General features: G+C 40.5%; 1 protein-coding gene across 1 annotated transcript in view; it reads left to right on the plus strand.

Moving 5' to 3' along the window:
* HECW2 (HECT, C2 and WW domain containing E3 ubiquitin protein ligase 2) overlaps positions 1-18819 on the plus strand; it is a 225521-nt gene that overhangs the window by 67378 nt on the left and 139324 nt on the right. The window contains exons 3-5 of the mRNA XM_036254150.1: positions 7350-7457; positions 13849-13943; positions 17510-17585. Of these exons, the coding sequence (XP_036110043.1) occupies positions 7350-7457; positions 13849-13943; positions 17510-17585 (279 nt within the window). The remainder of the gene's footprint in view (positions 1-7349; positions 7458-13848; positions 13944-17509; positions 17586-18819) is intronic.

The following is an 18819-nucleotide window of genomic DNA, read 5'->3' on the forward strand; positions in this document are numbered from 1 at the left end:
AATTGGATAAAACAATTACAGATTGCATGTTTTGTTTTCACAATGATATTTATTATATATTTTTACAATAGTCAAATAAAACATAAATTTCATCTTTGCTATAAGTAAGCCTTTAGTAATTTATCCATTTGAGGCATTATCAAAGAATTTGCATTTTCTGTATTCCTTATAGGAAAATATTTAGTTAGAGAAAAAATTAATCTTCATTTAGAAATGCTCTGAATCTTTGTCAGGAAATAATTCGTTTAAGATGTTTCAGAGGTCTTTACCTGAAACTGGTCACATAATCTTAGGAAAACCAATTCATCTTTTTGTGCATTGGTGTGACCAAATGTAAGATATAAACAAAATTGAATGTCAGCTCAGCACAGCCATGTGATTGAATTAATTAGAAATTCTAGCTATGAAGACTGAGATTTTAAATAAACAGCTTTTGTTAAATTAGTCTAATGACGTTTACCATGGAATTTGCAATATTGCCCTTGTTTTTCTTCATTCTCTTTTAAAAGGTTTTCTGCATTCATTGGTGTGAATTTTATTTCTCTTTTGTATATTTTAAAATATAATACTAATATTCAATTAATGTAACATAATCAAAAGAATAATTTAGGCCCTGGCCGGTTTGGCTCAGCGGTTGGAGCGTCGGCCTGCGGTCCTGAGAGACCCGGGTTCGGTTCCCGCTAAGGGCGCGTACCTCGGTTGCAGTTTGTCCCCGGCCCTGGTTGGTCGTGAGGGTGGCAGCCACTCGATGTGTCCCTTCACATCGATGTTTCTCTCTCTCTCTCTTCCTCTCTCTCCCTCCCGCTCTATCTGAACAAAGAATGGAAAAATGTCCTCGGGTGAGGATAAAAAAAAAAAAAAAAGAATAATTTAGGATATCTTTCAGCAAATCTGAGTACCTTCTGTGTGCCAGAATTGTTCTAGTCACTTGAGATACATCAGTGCACAGAACAGATACACATCTTGACCTTAGAGTTTATATTCTAGAGGAAGACAGACAATATATAAGAAGTATCCATAGATTATATAGTATGTTGATTGGTGATAGGGTTATAGAAAAGACATTGAGCATAGTAAGATGGTCCAGGAATGCTAGAGGAGTTGCTGTTTAAAATGGGACAGTCAGGCGAGATTTCATTGAGAAGGTGATGTGCAAGCAAATGGGAGAATTGTCGAAGGAGAGAACTGAGACATAAGGATATGTGGGGGAAAGGTACCAGACAAATGGACCTAGAGGCAGAATCCTGACCACATCTCTGAGGACATGTAGAGGAGGAAAGAAACCTTTTCTCTATCCTTGTGGGTTCAGGTACTGGTCCTGCAAATCAGACTGATGAAAGATAGATAACAGAAGAAAAGGCATACACATTTTATTAGATGTACCATTTTAATTTCTGTGTGCATGGAAATTAAATGAAGACTCAAGGAACTGGTTGATTTCAGGAGCTTATATACCATTTTAACAAAGGTCAATAAGTTGTGGAGAAGTACCTAGACAAATGAAGGGAGGTTTTGGCTTCTGGGGGCAGTAAATTGTGGGAAGGTACAAATATTCCCAAGGCCAGATTTTGCAGACTTGCCATCAGCTCTTCTTAGCCTCTGTTGCTTTTTCTGTCCTGTAATGTGCTGTGTCTTTCTCTCCCATCTCTGGCACATGATGATCATCTTCTGGTAGCTATAAGAAATTGCCACTCAAGTGGTTCCAAAGCCATAGTCACCAGTGGGTGCATTCTCAGCTGGTGGCATGGTGTCATCATTGTAGTCTCTAAGCATGTCTGACACACTCTTTTTTCCATCCAGAAAGGGCTTCAGTGTTATGGAATTGGATATCTAGGCAGACTGGGTTAAAAAGTAATGCCAAATTTTCAAATTTGTCTAGAAGTTTGTTAATGATTCTCATTGCACTGAATAAGATTGGTGCTCTGTTTGGTATGATCACTGGTAAAGACTCACCCCTCCCCACAATGTAGTTCCCATCTCAAAGTCATTGTCCGAGTTCCCTTCTCACACTGCAGTGGGATTCCATAACCTACCTAGTACATGCTGATAAAGTTGCAAAGTTTTAACAGTCAGGTGGTCTCTGTGAAGGTGTGTACTTTTCCCAGGTCTAGAATGATCATTTCGATTTAAATTGTAGCTTAGTATTAGTCTTCAAATCCCAAATCCTAGACAGGGCACCTAATTACTGAGTGTAGCCAGAATAACGCCAGGCCCCTTTATGATCCCATCACAGGACGAAGTTATTATATTCAATTTGTATCCAAAAGGTAATTTAAAATCAATTTAGAAACTTATGCCTTTTTTGGGGGAGGAAATTTAGAGAGGGATTATTTTAAAGCAAAAGAAAATTATTTTTTATTCTCTGACACAATCTGTCTCATGGCATCTTTCTCATAAAAGTTCTCATCTTTTCTCAACTCTCCTGGGTTGACTGATAGAAGAGTGAGGGCTTTGAATGATTTTTTTTTAATTCCTATTTTATCTCTAGTACTGTACGGAGGTTTTGGAAATATTAACATATACATTGAAACATTTCCAAATCTAAATTATGTTTGGATATGTGTGATATGTCTGTCCATGTCTCCAGCACATTGTTTTATTATCTTAAAAGCAGATTCCTGCCCTGTCCTATTTGGCTCAGTGGTTAGAGTGTCAGCCCTTGGACCAATGAGTCACAGGTTGGATTCTGGTCAAGGGCATGCACCTCGGTTGCAGTTCCTCCAGTCTTGGTTGGGGTTGTGCAGGAGGCGACCAGTCGATGTATCTCTCTCTCACATTAATGTTTCTCTCTCTCTCTTCCTCCCTCCCTTCTACTCTCTCTAAAAATCAATGGAAAAATATCCTCAGGTGAGGATTAACAACAACAAAAAGAATTCGAGATATTTTTATTTCTTCTTGTAAGCATATGAATAAAGTAATACAGAATTAATTGGAATGACCCTAAAGAGTAATTTTTTAAATACTGAATGAAATCATTTTGGAAAACATCGTGGATCGCTATAAGAAGGCAAGAGTAAAGATTTTTAAAAGTTCTCTTGACCATGTTTTCTCACTAATCATAAACAGATAGGTCTGAAAATTATATTAGAAGGATTTTAGGATGTTTTTGTTATGTGCTTTGTTTTTCTATTTAGAGAAAATGTACTGCCAACTAGACCTGTGAGAGAATAAAGAACATATATGAGATATAGTGAACAAGCTTTATATAAACCCTAACAAACAAAATTAATGTAGAGAAGGTTTATAGGTACATGAATTCAACATCTCTCATGTTTCTTTCACAATTGTATTCCAGCTAGAAAATGACCTAAGTATCTAGAATATACTCTCCTATAATATAGACTCTAATGTAACTGGAAAAAGACACTTTAATCCTAGTAGGAAGGGAAAGGAAGGATGGTAATGGTCAAAGAGCGAAAGCAAAGCTAAACCGAGGAGAATATGCCTCCTGGGAGCTGACGTGTTTCCAGGTCGAGAGGAAGCAGCTCAAGATCAAAGTGAGAGAAGGCGACTGAGGGAGGGGATTGGGTCAAGGGCACCACCATCACCGGGGTGGGACCCGGACAAGAAGGCAGTAGGTCAGTATGGATACAGAGCAGATGGGAGATCGTAGGGAGATGGAGAAACTCCGGAGACGAGGCCTCTGTCTCCCAGGTTTGGCTGGTACCCTGCCCCAAGCACGAGGGTGGAGATTAGGTAGGGGTGAGGGCTGGGCAGCAGATTTGCATAGTTAAGAGAAATGGGGGAAAGGAATGACCAAATATAAGCGGAACAGTTGGTCATTGGTTTTAAAGACTGATGATGGTTCTTTGATCTATCAGAACCTTTGTTCCGTTAAAGGAAGAAAGAACTTGATTTATAATTACATCTATATTATCCTTGCAGGGAAGTAAAAACCCTTTCTTTGGTGTACCATTTTATACTTTTTTTTTTCATTTTATTTGGACTAGGGGCATTTTTAAAAGACTTCATTACCTAATGTAGATGTTAAATGAGGGTAGAGGAAAAACAACTCATACAACCTGGGAAAAAATATCCTGTCCTCGAATATCCATGAAAAAATAGATCTGAGCAGAGAAATGCTGTCTCTGGAATGGAGTTCCTAGGCTAGACGAGAAGGGATTGCAACCTAAATGCAGGTGTTAACCTACTTAAAGAAACACGTTTTAATCTGAAGGACCCATTAAAATTGGTCTTCTTCTCTGTCAAAATTCTCTCCTAGGGAACACGGGCAAGAGGTGCTGAGCCCTAGGCCTCACTGCTGTCAGGGCTCGGACCTCTCACAGTCTCCTCACCCCCGTCCTCCTTCCCATCTGTTTCTGCTCCTCAGTGGTCCATCTTCCCAAGGCGGTTAGCAGGAGTGTGGACTTTGGGGAGAAAAAGTGTAGTAGTACCGGAAATGCAAGCTGCCTCGTGGTGAGGTCACATGCACGAGCACAGTGTTGTTACTGCTGATTTTCGTCATCATGATCCTAGTGCGTGCTCCTTAAAACAGGAGCTCATGCTGCCTCGTCTTTCCTGAGGCCTCCAGAGGGAATGGTCGCAACAATATTTTCAGAAAATTTCCCATGTGCTTAGCCACATTTTTTTCCCTTAAAAAGCAAAACGAAACAACCCGCATGTTGAATAGCTGAACACTTCCTACTCGTATGTCTGTGTTCACTGTCCTCACATCCCCTGACTTCACCCTCTTGCTTGGAGCAGGGTACCATCCAGGCATCCCTGTGGGCCCCAGCGCCCTGTGACTTCCAAGTGACCAGTAGTAGCTAATAAAGCATATGTATTTGTGAAAACTTGAGAATCCCTCTCCCCATCTAAATAAAGAATCTTTAGAAGGAAAGCAACTACCTTTGTTGTCTAACCTGGAGCAGTGATGCAGTCTTGAGGATGCTAGGTCACTACAGGTATGGTAAGACCAAATTGCTGAGCAATTTTTAGAATAATGGTATATCTGTTAGGGATTGTGTATAACCGCAAGTAACAGAAACCCAACCACAGGGACTTCACCACAGAGCAGTTTATGTTTGCTTAGGTAGCAGGAAGCCTGAAGGTCATTCAGGACTCAGAAAATTATCATGGTTGCTTCTAGCTTCTTGCTCTGCCATCCTTACCATGTGGTTCTCATCCAAGAAGGGGGCTGGGGGGCGGAGAACAAAAGGATGACTGAGTCTTTTTATTCATTAGAACAATAATAGCTTTCCCAGAAGTCCCACCCAGTAGGCTTCCACGTACATCTCACTGGCTGGAACTAGGCCATGATGCCACCCATACCTACAAGGGATTTGGAGAGAGAAGTATTTTTCACTGGGCACATTGTTGTTGCCTTGGACAAGATCGGAGTTCAGTGGACGTGGAAGAAGCTCGGTGGATGGGCAGTGAGCAGGATCTGCTGTGAGGAGCCACAGGACATCTTCCGAGTCCACTTCTAGGTGATTGCCTTCTGAATATAGCACATGGTTACATTTCTGTGGTGGACTGAGTCGTGTCCTTGTACTGTTCGTTCAGGCGTGGGGTGATGCCAGGAATGGGTTATGCCTTTCCACGGCTCTAAAGAACAGTGGCTACTTCTTGGTCTCTCACAGAAAGAATCCTGACTTACAATGTGCTGAATGCAAATCACAGGAAAGGACCATTTCTTCCATAGTTCTTTGGTTTATCAACATGATGAGACCAGTGGGCCCCAAGGACGACAAAGTCCCTCGATGCTGGGTTATCCAACCCCTAACTTCTCATTTCATTTATGCTCAAAAGAAAAGAGGTTTTGTCCTGGCCAGGTGGCTCAGTCAGTTGGAGCATTGCCCTGTACACCAAAAGATTGTGTGTTCGATGCCCAGTCAGGGCACATACCTAGGCTGCAGTTCAATTCCCAGTCGAGGTGCATGCAGGAGGCAGCTGATCGATGTTTCTCTCTCACATTGATGCTTCTCTCTCTCCCCCTCTTCCTTGATCTCTAAAAATTAATAAAAACATTTTTGGGTGAGGATTAAAAGAATAAAAGAAGAAGAGTAGTTTCTTCTCTCAGAATTATTCCCTTGGGTATGGGACTTTTTCTCTGTCTTTCATCTTTTACTATAGCTCTTGCTTCACCCTGTCTGGTTTAGTCCTGCTCTGAGTTAAGGCACATCCCTAATCTCTCCTCCTGGGAAAGGGGTTTGGGGAAACAAATGAGGCACATTTGACTTTAAGGGCCAGTATCACTGTACACATTTTTTTTGCACCTGTAAAACTCTGAACAGTCTCCTTTTCATGTTTTCAGTTTCATTTCCTAATCTAGGGCTCTAGCGACATGAGAGCAAGTTATATATATAGAATATGAATCCCTTCGGCCTTCAGGGTGGGGGCGGAGCCCGGGCAAGGAGCCCATTCCCTGCCTGTCATCTGAAGCGTGTCTCGTCCATTTGCCCCAGTGTGCCTACAAATATTACCATTTTCTGTGTGTCATGAGGTCAGATAGCTCGGAAAATGCTACTTTCTGGCCTGTTCTTTGGATATGTCCTTTCTGTCCTTCTTCCCTACCGAAGTCTAAACACTGTCTCTTTCCTTCTCTTGTATTGACTCGAGGTCTACTGCCTTTGGCATTTTGTGAAAGATTTTCCCAACAGACCCGATAACCTGGACTCTGTTCACGGCAAACCTGGACTGTGCCTTGACTCAGTTTTATAGCTTAATGTCCCTTTTTTTTTTGATCCTCGCCCAAGGACATTTTTGCATTTATCTTCAGATAGAGTGGGAGGGAGGGAGGGAGAGAGAGAGAAAGAAACATCAATGTGAGAAAGACACATCGACTGCCTGCCATGCACACGACCCCAGCCGGGGCTGGGGACAAACTGCAACCAAGGTATGTGCCCTTAGCGGGAACCGAACCCAGGACTCTCCAGTCCACGGGCTGATGCTCTAACTGCTGAGCCAAACCAGCCAGGGTGCTTAATGTCCCTTTTTGTGCCCCATCTTGAGTTCTGTTCTGTTCCCCCAGCTCTGCTCTTCCTTTCCTTTCCATAAAGGGTTTCAAAGACGGGAGCGCAACCCCTTCCTTGTGCACCAGCCCATCACTGGGCAGCAGCTGTGCCCTTTGTTCATTGTAGTTTTGTCTTTCGGCAACACTGACCAACCTGGCCAAGCCCAGCGATGCCTTCGCGTTTCCCTGCACCCCTCCCCAGGTCTCCCAGGTAAATGCAGCCATAGAAATGCAGGCTGATAATCAGGTGGGAGGTAGTCATTAATGATAGTGTTCACTAATATTTCCCCTTTATCTTTTTTCTATTTATGTTAGAATTAGTATTAGTCTTGGAGTGAAGTAAGGACAAAGAATTTATAATTAAGCTGAAAAGGGTTTCTTTGTTTAATTTCAGATGAGAATTCTCCAGCCAACTTCTGGGATTCTAAAAACAGGGGTGTGACTGGAACACAGAAAGGGCAGATTGTATGGAGAATTGAGCCTGGGCCCTATTTCATGGAACGTAAGTAACTAAGTGTGAAATGTAAGTCTGTTATTGAACAGTGCAGAAATATGCAGAAATCTGTGGGGTCTTTTCTGAGTGTTATTTAAACTTTTTTTGGCTCTGATTTATATATTTATGCCATATAACCCCAAACTGGAAATTATATTGTTTTAGAAAATGCTCATTAGAGAATATTATGAAAAATGTGTTTGTGTATGTGTGTGTTTATTGTATGAACTTATGATATATAATTTATGTGGCTATTTTAATACTTCACACATTTTCATATACATTTGTTGTTAGTATTTAATTATTAATATTAATTTTAGAAAGCAGAAAAAATAATTCAAGATTTAAGTTAGATTTAAAATTTTCATTTGCTAACTTCACTGTTATTTTTCCCAGTAGCAGAATAAGTTTTGCATTTTGGGTCCTGGTTTTTACAAGTGTAGGTGAAATAGTCTGGGATTATAGAGGTCAGTTCACTAGGAATCAGAAATTGCCTGCAGATAATGCAACCATTACCCAGTTATACTCATTTGTAAATATAAATTCTTCTATATAGTACATAGTTCACAGAAACATCTCTTCCCTTTTTACTTTGGCTGAAGGGGATTTTTTTTATATTTACCACTACTATTACTGAGAACATAGTACATTTTTGTGGAGTAGCTAGAAGCATGAATAAATAAATGATTTACATGTTGGTCCAGGTTAACTTCTTCATTTACAGAATTTTTCTTTAATGTAGAAAAAAATGAGCTTTTAAAAAATTTTCCAAGTTATTTAGTTCTGTATAAGAATTAAGGGTTTAATATAAGAGAGTGGGTGGATGCTAGTATAAACATGGTACTTATTACACCTTAAAATATAAAGTAAGGTTTGATTAAATAGCAACCTAATGTAAGCATATTATTAGAACATATAAAACTCCTGTAGTATAAAAAGCTATTTGAGCTCGGCCTGAGTGGCTCAGTTGGTTCAGCGTTGTCCTATGCTCTGAAAGGTTGCTGGTTCAATTCCTGGTCAGGGCACATGCATGGGTCATGGGTTTGATCCCTGTTTGGGGCATGTTCGAAGGCAAACCAATCGATGTTTCTTTCTTACATTGATGTTTCTCTCTCTCTTCTTCTCTCTCTAAAATCAATAAAAACATGTTCTTGAGTGAGAATTTTTTTTTAAAGTCATTTCGAAAGATTAACAACTATTTGAATTGCCATCAAATTATTTCTCCCACATGTTTACTGGTAGGTGAGCATTCTAGAGCTTTCTCTAATCCTGTTTCTACCCCCTAAGGATTGTCTTCTTTTCTGTTCCATTTCTGGCTAGATTCTCTCTTTAAACCTTAAATGGGGTGAACTTTTGAGGGAAATTGCTCATGATATAAGTGAGAGGAGGAAAAGCAGATACAGACACACAGCACAATCCTAACGAATATCATAGCATGTAGGAAACCGTCTGGAAGGGTATTTGCCAAAATGTGAACAAGGGTTGTTTCTGGGAGGAGAGATTATGGGCGATTTGTTTTTCTTGCCTATTTCTACTTTACTTTCCAACATTGGCCCAGCTGACATTACTCCCTAAGTAATCAGAAAAATAAGTGACAGAAGAATATGGGTGTGGGGGTGGAGGGTGGGGGGGATGCTAAGCCAACTCTCCTTGTGATTTCCCCCTTTGAAAGGATCCCTGGGTTTAAGGGGCTGTTCCAGCTGAGAAATATACCAACAGAATTTCAGGGGAAAAGGTGAAATGACCTTCTTATTTCTCTAACACGCTGGAGACTGCTAGGGATGACTGCCTCTTGAGGGAGTGTGGATCCCTGTGATGGGCTCACGTGCACACCTGGGAGAAGTCAGCATCACATGCTGTTGTAGTTTGGAACAGTATGTGTGAAGAAAACAAAAACAACCACCGAAAAACCCGTTTATAGAATACTATGTTCCTTGATTGATTCTCTGTCTCCCTTCCGAAGTGTTAGAGGTTCGTAATGTCCTGGCTGATCAGGGTATAGTCAACATCTCTGTCCCAGCCAAGGTTTTTCCTTACCCCTCACTCTAGTATTTAATAGAAGTGGGCTTGACATCGAAGGCAGGTTTTGGAAATAAAAGAGCGGGGTTTCTTTTTCTTTTCCTTTGCTCTGCTAATTTAACATTTCTACCTCAATTCCACCCACACGAAGTTGGGGGTATTGTGTTGAATGATTGGAAAACTGGAAATATTCAGTGATGTATTTTTTTTAAGGACTGAGAAAAGTTGCATAAGTTAATGTCCTGGACGGTGATAGGAATTACAGAAAGATCTGGCTTTATAATGAGTTTATCTTTATTCATCAGAATGAGGCCTCCCCCAGCACACATCCTGTACTTTCAATATCCAGTCAACGTAGAAACCTCAGGTGCTATTTCCGTGTCTTTTAGACATCTTTTTATTTTACCCCGTGTCTGGCTAGAGCAGACCTAAGGGGACTTCACAGCACAGTGAAGTTTTGCTTGAATTTCTGAGCTCATGGTGTATAACTTAAAAAATCAGGGGTGGGGGTGGTTTTCCCTGGCTCAGTGTCTCAGTTGGTTGGAGGATCAGTTCAAACATTGGCTGTGGGTTCGATTCCTGGTCAGGGCAAATACCTAGGTTGTGGGTTTGGTCCCAGACTGGGCATAACCGATTGATGTTTCTCTCCCCACCCCTCCCCCCTTCCTCTCTCTAAAAATCAATAAAAATATGTCATAGGGTGAGGATTAAAAAACTTTTTTTTTTTAAATCAGGGGATTGCCGGGTATGTTAGATAACTGCTATATTTTCAACCCCTGATCTTGAAAACTTACAACATTTAAAAACATTTGCTTTCATTTTCAGACAGAAAATTTATCTTTAGCTCATCAGAAGTCTCGGCAAAGTAAAAAAATCTCTAAAAATTGACCTAAATTCCTGGGCAAACCTTGATTTGAGCACTAAGCTATTTCCGAATAGAAAGATGGCTTCGGTTTGTCTGGATAAACCCCTAAAGGAGGCAGGTGGCCCAGACATATGGTTATTACAAGGCCTGCTTGAATGAATTTGAAGGACAAAGACTGGTTTAATTTGGGGTAGATGACCTTCCTAGGCATTGGCGAGGAGGATCATTTTCATCTGCACTTGTCGTAAGACTGTCAGATATTTCTCAAATGAGCTGATGCTGGCAGAAACGGAATTGGTCATCTGTCCTGTGTACATTCTTGAGTTTTGAAATGTAAGAGGTTTCAAAAGTTGTCTTGGCATGCCAGAATGTCTATTTCTATAGTCTTTTATAGACGATGGTCATTCATTCATTCATTCATTCACTCATTCAGACCTGCTTTCTCTCCTTCATTCTTTCTATTTGTCTTTCCATCTGTGTGTGGAGACACCATTCTTGGGTAGATGGGATCATTTATTGCTCCTTCGTCCCCATCCTCCATCTGCCCCGCCTGTGAACAGGGCTGGCCCTGTGAGCTGTGGGCTTCTCCCTGGTCTGATGCTCGATCATCATGCTTGCATTTGCTTTCACCTGTCCTTGTATCTGTTTCATGAGGGAATAGCTTTTTGGTTTTCTTTTGCAGTTAGAGGTTAAAAATGTAGCGGAAATAGAACCCTGGGCCCCAACTCCATTTTCCACCCTTTTGATTATTCTTTCCAGTTATCTCTTCTCATAACTAAAATGTTCAAGAACATTGAGCAAAATGCTACTTTCTCTCTTCTCTCTCTTACTCAGAGGGGCTGTTGTTTAGTTACACTTAAAAAAAAATCTTGAGTGACCTCCTAAAACACTAACTGATAGTTGAAGATGAGAACTCCCACTCAACACGGAACAGTCCTGTATTTTAGGGGCAGGGATCTTTACTGGTGTCTTGCCGAAGGAGCTGGCTGGTTTCAGTCCGGGTGCAAACAGTTGTGCTGTGTGCTTCTCTCTGATGGCCATCCTGTGTGTGTGGTTCTGTTATGGCGATCTGTGTAATCCTGAGCTCTGTGCCTAGCCGCGAAGCCTCGTGAAGCTGCCACCTCTGCAGTGTTTACGGCGATTGTATCCATCTACAAATCTTTTTAGTACAATTCAGAGTAAGTTCATCTTGTAGTTTCCAAGATTCTAACTTATCACTGGGTTTAGAGATTTTTGTTATAGCAAGGAATAAAAAATAACACCCAAAAATGGGTCAGTTAACAAAGTTGGCCTGGCCACCAATATCTTAAATAAAAATAAGCAGTCACTTTTTTGTCGTATAGTCTGTTACCTCGCTGACTATTTAGAGGAGAAGGCATCTTAACTTAAGAATTTGGAGAAGATGTCTTATAAAAATGCACTTTTCCTTGTTGAAACATGAGCTGCTCAGTCACTAACCACTGACTGGATCTTTGAGGTCCTACTGCAGTCAGATTCAGACTGCTGGTCTCCAGCATTTAGAGGGTGACACTAATGAGCTCATGGCTACAGAATTCAAGACTCATGCTCATCAGCAAGCTGGGTCTGCTCCGATAGGCCTTGTGCACTTCGCTTAGCTTTGTTCTTGCAGAATACATGCTATTGGTCTTGGAAGGAAGCAAGTGGGAGAATAAGGTTTGCTCAGATCTATACAGCTATTACTATTTCCGTAATTAAAAAACCTGTGTTAGTGTTCAAAAAAGTCACTTGTGGAGAGTTCCCAGGGAAGTGAAGTAACAATGAAGCTCGAATTCCTGCGTGGGCATCTTGCTGTTCCTCAAAGCCAGCGTGCTCCTCTGCTTTCCTGCGTCAGCCACTCCTCGCTTCTAACCGTCTCTACCCCCACTGTCCCATCTGCAAGCTTGAGTCCTGACCTGTTTGTTCGGTGAGCCTTTCTGACTCCACCGGGTCCTCCCGAGTCTCCGTGCTCTCTGGTCTTCTACCCAGCCATCATCCCTCTTAGTGTTTGTCTCGTGTACTTTGTCAGGCCTGTGACTGTCATCTCAACCGCTGTAAGTCACCTGCTAGACCAGAGACTGTTTTTTTATTCTCTTGTGCTGTCCAGCGTCCTGCTTGTGATGCGTACATGGGGACAATTTTTACTCGGCAGTTCTAGCTGCGTTGTGAATCATCGGTTAGTGATTAGCATCTGCAACAGAAAGACTCAATATTTTATTGCACGACAGACATTTTTTTCGTATTTCGTTATTGATAGGAAACACAAATAATATAAATTCCTAAAAGAGGATTTTTCTTCAATCATTGTATTTTTTTCTCTTAAAACAAGTGAACTAAGTATTCTGTTGGAAGTCATTTGGTGCAGTCAGGAGAGTCAGTGGAAGATGAATTTCTCTGGGAAAATACATCTAGTGACCCCACTTTAGTAATGCAGGTGACTCAGGTTGAGGAAATCCATTCCTGGGCTGGGACTGTCCCTGGGGCCTGCCCATTAGCACCATTGCCTGTATTGAATGACACCTTGGGAAAAAGGCATTTTGCAGTGACACTTCAGTGACTCAGATGCTCTGTATGCAGATAAATTCCAATGTCTGTGTGATTTATCTTTGACAGCTTCTAGCGTCATGGTGTTTGAAATTGTAGTTACTTTCCAACATCAATAAATGGCATTTGTATTGCTCTTTATCAAGTTCAAATTATATATATATATAAAATACACATATAATATATACACATGTAATATATAATATATAAACACACACACATAACCTGTGGCTATGTATCTTACTTTGTATATCTGTATCTGCTTCTGTATCTATAGCTATCTGTCCACATACTGGCATATTTTTACTAGTGGTTACTACATTTGATCCCTGTCTACAGGCTGCATTTAAGTCACTTGGAAATGTAAAATAATGCAGATTCCCAGACCCTAGCACTGCATAGTCTAGGACAGTATGTTTTTCATACTCATTAAATGGCTCTTTTTCTATTTCCATGGACAGCTGCAGTCGGTCTATGTTGTAAAGGTTAGGAGAGAAGGCTTTGCTATCAAACAGACTGGTTTGAGCCCTGACTCTGTCATTTCCTGTTTGGTTGACCTTTGGCACACTTCCACACTTCACCTGCAGTATGGGGACAGGAATTTCTGCCCGCCAGTATGTATGTGAGCGTCAAATAGCCCCGAGACCAGACTCAGCGCTGTGTCTGGTGTACCGTGGGGGCACCTCCACCCTTGGCAGCTAGTTTTATCCTTCTCTCTACACTGTTTATATTTCAGCATGTTTGCACATTATTTTCTTATATCTTTGAGGCTGTTCTTATAAAATTCCAGAGAAGCATATGAAATCGAACAAGAAATGGCATAACCAATCAGTTGCCTCTAGTTGGAAAAGAAGGGATCATTCAGAGATCTGTGAGCAGGATTTTCTGAGAGGTGGGGTGTTGAATTTCCTCAGCTGATTCCTAGATAACAATCTGTTTTGGTGCTTAAATTGTTTTTCTCCAATCAATTTGCAGCGGAGATAAAAATCTGTTTTAAGTACTACCACGGCATTAGTGGAGCCCTGAGAGCCACCACCCCCTGCATCACCGTGAAGAACCCCGCTGTGATGGTGAGTGTCCCTCCCTGCACACTTCCGAGGCGGCCCCAGGGGCCTTGCTTCCTATGTTGGCATGTGCAGCTCTGGCAGGGTTATGGGGAAAAGGAAATCACTTGCAGGCTGGTTCACCTGCATCCATAGCACTAATCAGTGGAAAAATATGATTTGATTTATAACAATTCTGTGTAGTCAGCTCTTCGAGAAGCAAATTAGTGAGTGCTCTACTGTGGAAGGGTCTTCAGATTTAATTGGGTGACTGATTGATAGGAAATAGTAGCATTGCACCTGACGTGCATTTCATTTACATGAGCTTAGTGAGTAAAAGGGAGAACAGTAAGATTTAGAGCGTAAGATATGTAAATCATTGCAGTTTTATAAATCATTAGTAAAGATCACGTTATGAAAGTATAACAGAAAAGTATTGACTCCCATAATATAGAATCTTCATAACGTTGTGTGTATCTCTGTGTGTGTACATTTATAGATGTATGTATTTTTGGATATAGGGAAGTGGTCAGGTTGAATCCTTGACATTAAGAAAGTTATCTTTGCAGATGGCATTTTACAGTTGTCCAGACCCACCAATGCTGTATCAACCGATCTTTCACTTTTTCCATTCATTCAAACAAATATTCATGGGTGTCAGCTAAGTGCCAGACATTACACTCACCACTAGGGGTGCAATGAGAAGCAAAACGCAGTCTTTGTTCTCAGTAGTCTGGTAGAGGAGGAGAGACAACAGTTAAATTTATTTGGGTCAGTAAGAGAGGGAGTAAAAGAGGGTCATGAGAGCACCTGCTAATAGGATTTATCCTGATCAGAAAGGTGTTGGAAGACTTTCCTGAAGAAGGTGTGTCTGCAGGACTGTATGAAGGATGAGTAGGAGTTACTTAGGTGAAGAGATGCAGGAAGAGCTTTGTAAATAGAGGGAACAATATCTGCAAAATCTGCACTATCTGAATACTCTGCTCACATTTGAATTGTATTGTGTTCTCATTGTAAGCATAGTATAGAATATAAAAGAATAACCCATATTCTCTCTATAAGATTTATAAGTTCACAAGGAGAATAGCAATTGTTGGCTACAAAATCTGCCATGTTACATAGTGAGCACTGGAACATGCTTTCATTAATATTCTAAAAAGCAAAATGGCAAAACTGGAAGTATGGGGCTGTTTGTAATAAAACCCTTTGAAAAATTAACTGTGTGTGAAATTAGACAATAGCTTCCAAATATGATTTTCTGAATTCAGATTTTTTTTTTTTTTTTTTAGACTTGAGCAGTTTCAACAATCAGATCTCATTGAAGGTAGCAGGAGTTTGCAGCCTACTGAACATTGATCCCATTTATTTATTTTTACATTGAAATTATTCTGTCAAAACCTGCGGATAGTTTGGAGATAATTACTTTGCTTCAGACAGATTTTAGAGCACTTTGAGGGCTTCACCGATCAGCACTTGCAATCAGAGTAGAATATTGTGGTTCAGAGGGTGATGATGGAATTGGTTGGTCAGTAGATTTCTGACCAAGCATGAGATGGTTGGGTTTGTATCCAAAACTGAGAGGCTGTGCCACATGCACACCTCATTGTGAGGGTGAGCTCTGTATCTGTATCACAGCATGATGCTCATTTAGGTATACGGCATGCATTTAGTTACTGTGGCTGACTAACTGCATGGATAGTCACAAAGCCCATTTAGTATGATTATCCCATGACCAGTTGCAAAGAATAGTCCTGGAAGAAGTAACAGAAGCTCTATAGGGAAGGAAATGAGCTGCCATCCTAATTCCTTTCTCACATATCCTTTTGCAATGAGTCAAGGATAAAAAAAATTGTGTCTTCTCTGTCATTGGTACTTTGACGTCATTGTCATTCATCAGAGAACACAGTGATATGTATCTCAGAAACTTGGAACAGGAAATCCTTTGGCTTCAGGGACAGATAAGACTACCATCACTCACTACCATGTATTGTTTCAATACTTGGTTGACAGTGTTGCTTCTGGGTTTTCCTGGAATGAATCTAGGGAGTGAGTTTATTTAAAAACCTTCCTCCAAACGGCAAGTGCAGATGTGTTTATTACCACTGATGTCCCCATATCTAGAGGTAGTGTTTGGTTTTATCTAGCTTTATTGTCATCGAGGATAAAATTTAATTCTTTGGGTATTATTTCAGATGAGCACCACAGTTGTAATAAAGGACACCGTTTATCTGTGAATTCTGTGAAAATTGTTTTATGTTAGCCTTTTGCCAGACAGCGAATTGCATTTTAAAAATGAGAATTCAAGGGCATTTTCTTTTGTTTCTTTAATATGTTATACTATTACAAATATGTTTTAAATGAGCCAGCTTATTAAGTGTTAGTTTTAAAAGACTATGAATCTTTTCAGTCTCCTTTCACTCACTTTGCATGAATATCCCTTAATAGGAAGGGACATGATGTCCTTGGGGTGGTACAACTCACAGGGCCATATAGTCCATTTGAGGGGAGGCCATGGTTTACCAGATGTCTGGCTGGCTGGTACTCTGTGTTACCTTGCTGTTCAGCACTTGGTAGTCCGGGGTTGTATGTGGTGAAAGCAGAGCAAGATAATGACAGCAATCAGTTGTCTGGCCGGTTTGCTATTGTCCCTGCTCGTTAACCTGGGAATGCTGAGTCAGAGGGGTGCGTCATATAATAAACCAGATGTCCTTACTGAGAGCCAACCCAGTGCCATCAAGGAGTTGGTTTTGTGGATGGAGTGAAATAAGGATACCTGAATGGGACCCTACTATACTGCACATGTCATGTGAAATAATCAGGAAGCAGTTAAGTGTCACACAGAATTGTTTTGACTACGTTACAGGAAGTAGAAATTTATATTTCAAAATTTGAATAGAATTTATTTTGAAAAATTTTAGATTTTCCTGTATTAGTGAAAGTTTTATTTCTTGGTGGCGTATGGTTTTTAAAGGAGGGTGTGGAGTACCACGGAGTTAAGAGATGGAAGGGCTTAATCTAAACTAACGTAGTTGCTGTTGTCCAACTACTCAAAATATATTCTGCCTTCAAGCTGTCTCTTCCAGTATTGCGAATTTTATTTATTTTTTTAGAGAACCACGAAACTCTTTTCTCCTGGTCTGCCATAAATTGAGCATTAATTGTACGTAACTTGAGAAAAAGGCTAAATCTGCTCCATGGTCTATAAATGACTGGTTTCAATGAGACATAATTCACTCGGAAGCTTTTAGGAAAAGCTTCACAATACAGTGATTAGTACAATGGCACTGTCAATTCTTATTACAACTCATTCTAATAGCATGTGTAGCATGTGTCGTGTGCCTGTAGCACATGAAGCAGGAGTCCCTGCAGACTGATGGGACATCCACGTGGCCACTCGGAAATGTTTGGCAAGAGAGGATAATTCTACGTGTGTATGGATGAGTCTGACATAAGTCACCTATTTAGTTTATTCTAGATTTTTCTAACAAATCTGAAGAAATTATGGTGTTTTTTTTTTGTTTGTTTGTTTGTTTACCTAAGAAATGTTTTTAATTCAGTATAGCAATATAAGTACATTTACTATGTATCTGCAGATGGGGGCAGAAGGCATGGAAGGAGGTGCTTCCGGAAGTCAGCATTCTCGGAAACTCGTTAGCTTTACGTTGTCCGGTAAGGCTGTCGCTAACTAAGCATGATGTCCAGTTTGAAATGTGCGATTTTAAGGCATCAATAGTCACTTCTTTCTAAAGATTCTTATATATGATATATGAACTAGTTATTTTTTTATTTGAAGGGTAATACTTCTGAAATTCAACTATATCTTTTACCATGATAAAATTAGATTATTATTATTTTTTATTTATTTATTTTTTATCCTCATCCAAGGACACTTTTTGCATTCATCTTCAAATAGAGTGGGAGGGAGAGAGGAAGGAAGAGAGAGAGAAACATCGATGTGAAAGAGACACATCGAGTGGCTGCCACCTACACAACCCCAACCGAGGGGCCGTGGACAAACTGCAACTGAGGTACATGCCCTTAGCGGGAACTGAATTTGGGTTTCTCTGGACCGTGGGCTGATGCTCTAACTGCTGAGCAAAACTGGCCAGGGCTATTATTATTTTTTAATATTTTTAATTGATTTTTTTAGAGAGAGAGGAAGGGGGAGAGAGAGAGAAACATCAATGTGAGAGAGAAACACGGATCGGCTGCATCCTGCATGCCCCCCACTGGGGTTCGAGCCCACAACCCAGCACGCGCCCTGATCAGGAATTGAACCGGGACCTCTCAGTCCACTGAGCCAAACTGGCTGGGCATACTGTATTAATATAACTCAGAAGTTCTTTCTACCAAGTTTTCTAGTGGAAAAAGACTATAACTATGTACAGTTACTTTAAAAAAAAATATGTAATGTAAGTGTTAACTCCACATTAGGGCTTTGGTTATTAAAAATTATTTGTGCTTACTTCATCCAGACAAAGGAAACATTTGGAGACTAGGGGAAAAAAGCCAAGGGGTACTCTTACCTATATGGAGGAATACAAATAAAAATTGAAAAGTGGATAACAGAGTTTTTAAATTTTCTGGTTACTAAAATACAGTCGTCCCTCGTTCATCACGGTTAACCTGTTCCAGACTCTAACGTTGAAGGATTCCTGGGGTGCTCGAATACATAGGCCTACAGTGCATACGTACAGTAATTTTAATTTTAATTGTAATACAGGGGTGTATAAAAAACCGAGCACACACTGTATTGTTTTCACTGACTCGATCAACTTTTTTTTTTTTATCCTCACCCGAGGACATTTTTCCATTTTTTGTTCAGATAGAGTGGGAGGGAGAGAGAGAGAGAGAGAAACATCCACGCGAAAAGACCATGTTGAGTGGTCGCCACCCTCACGAC

Source organism: Molossus molossus, unplaced genomic scaffold (assembly GCF_014108415.1).
Source record: "Molossus molossus isolate mMolMol1 unplaced genomic scaffold, mMolMol1.p scaffold_m16_p_11, whole genome shotgun sequence".
Taxonomy (NCBI): Eukaryota; Metazoa; Chordata; class Mammalia; order Chiroptera; family Molossidae; genus Molossus; species Molossus molossus.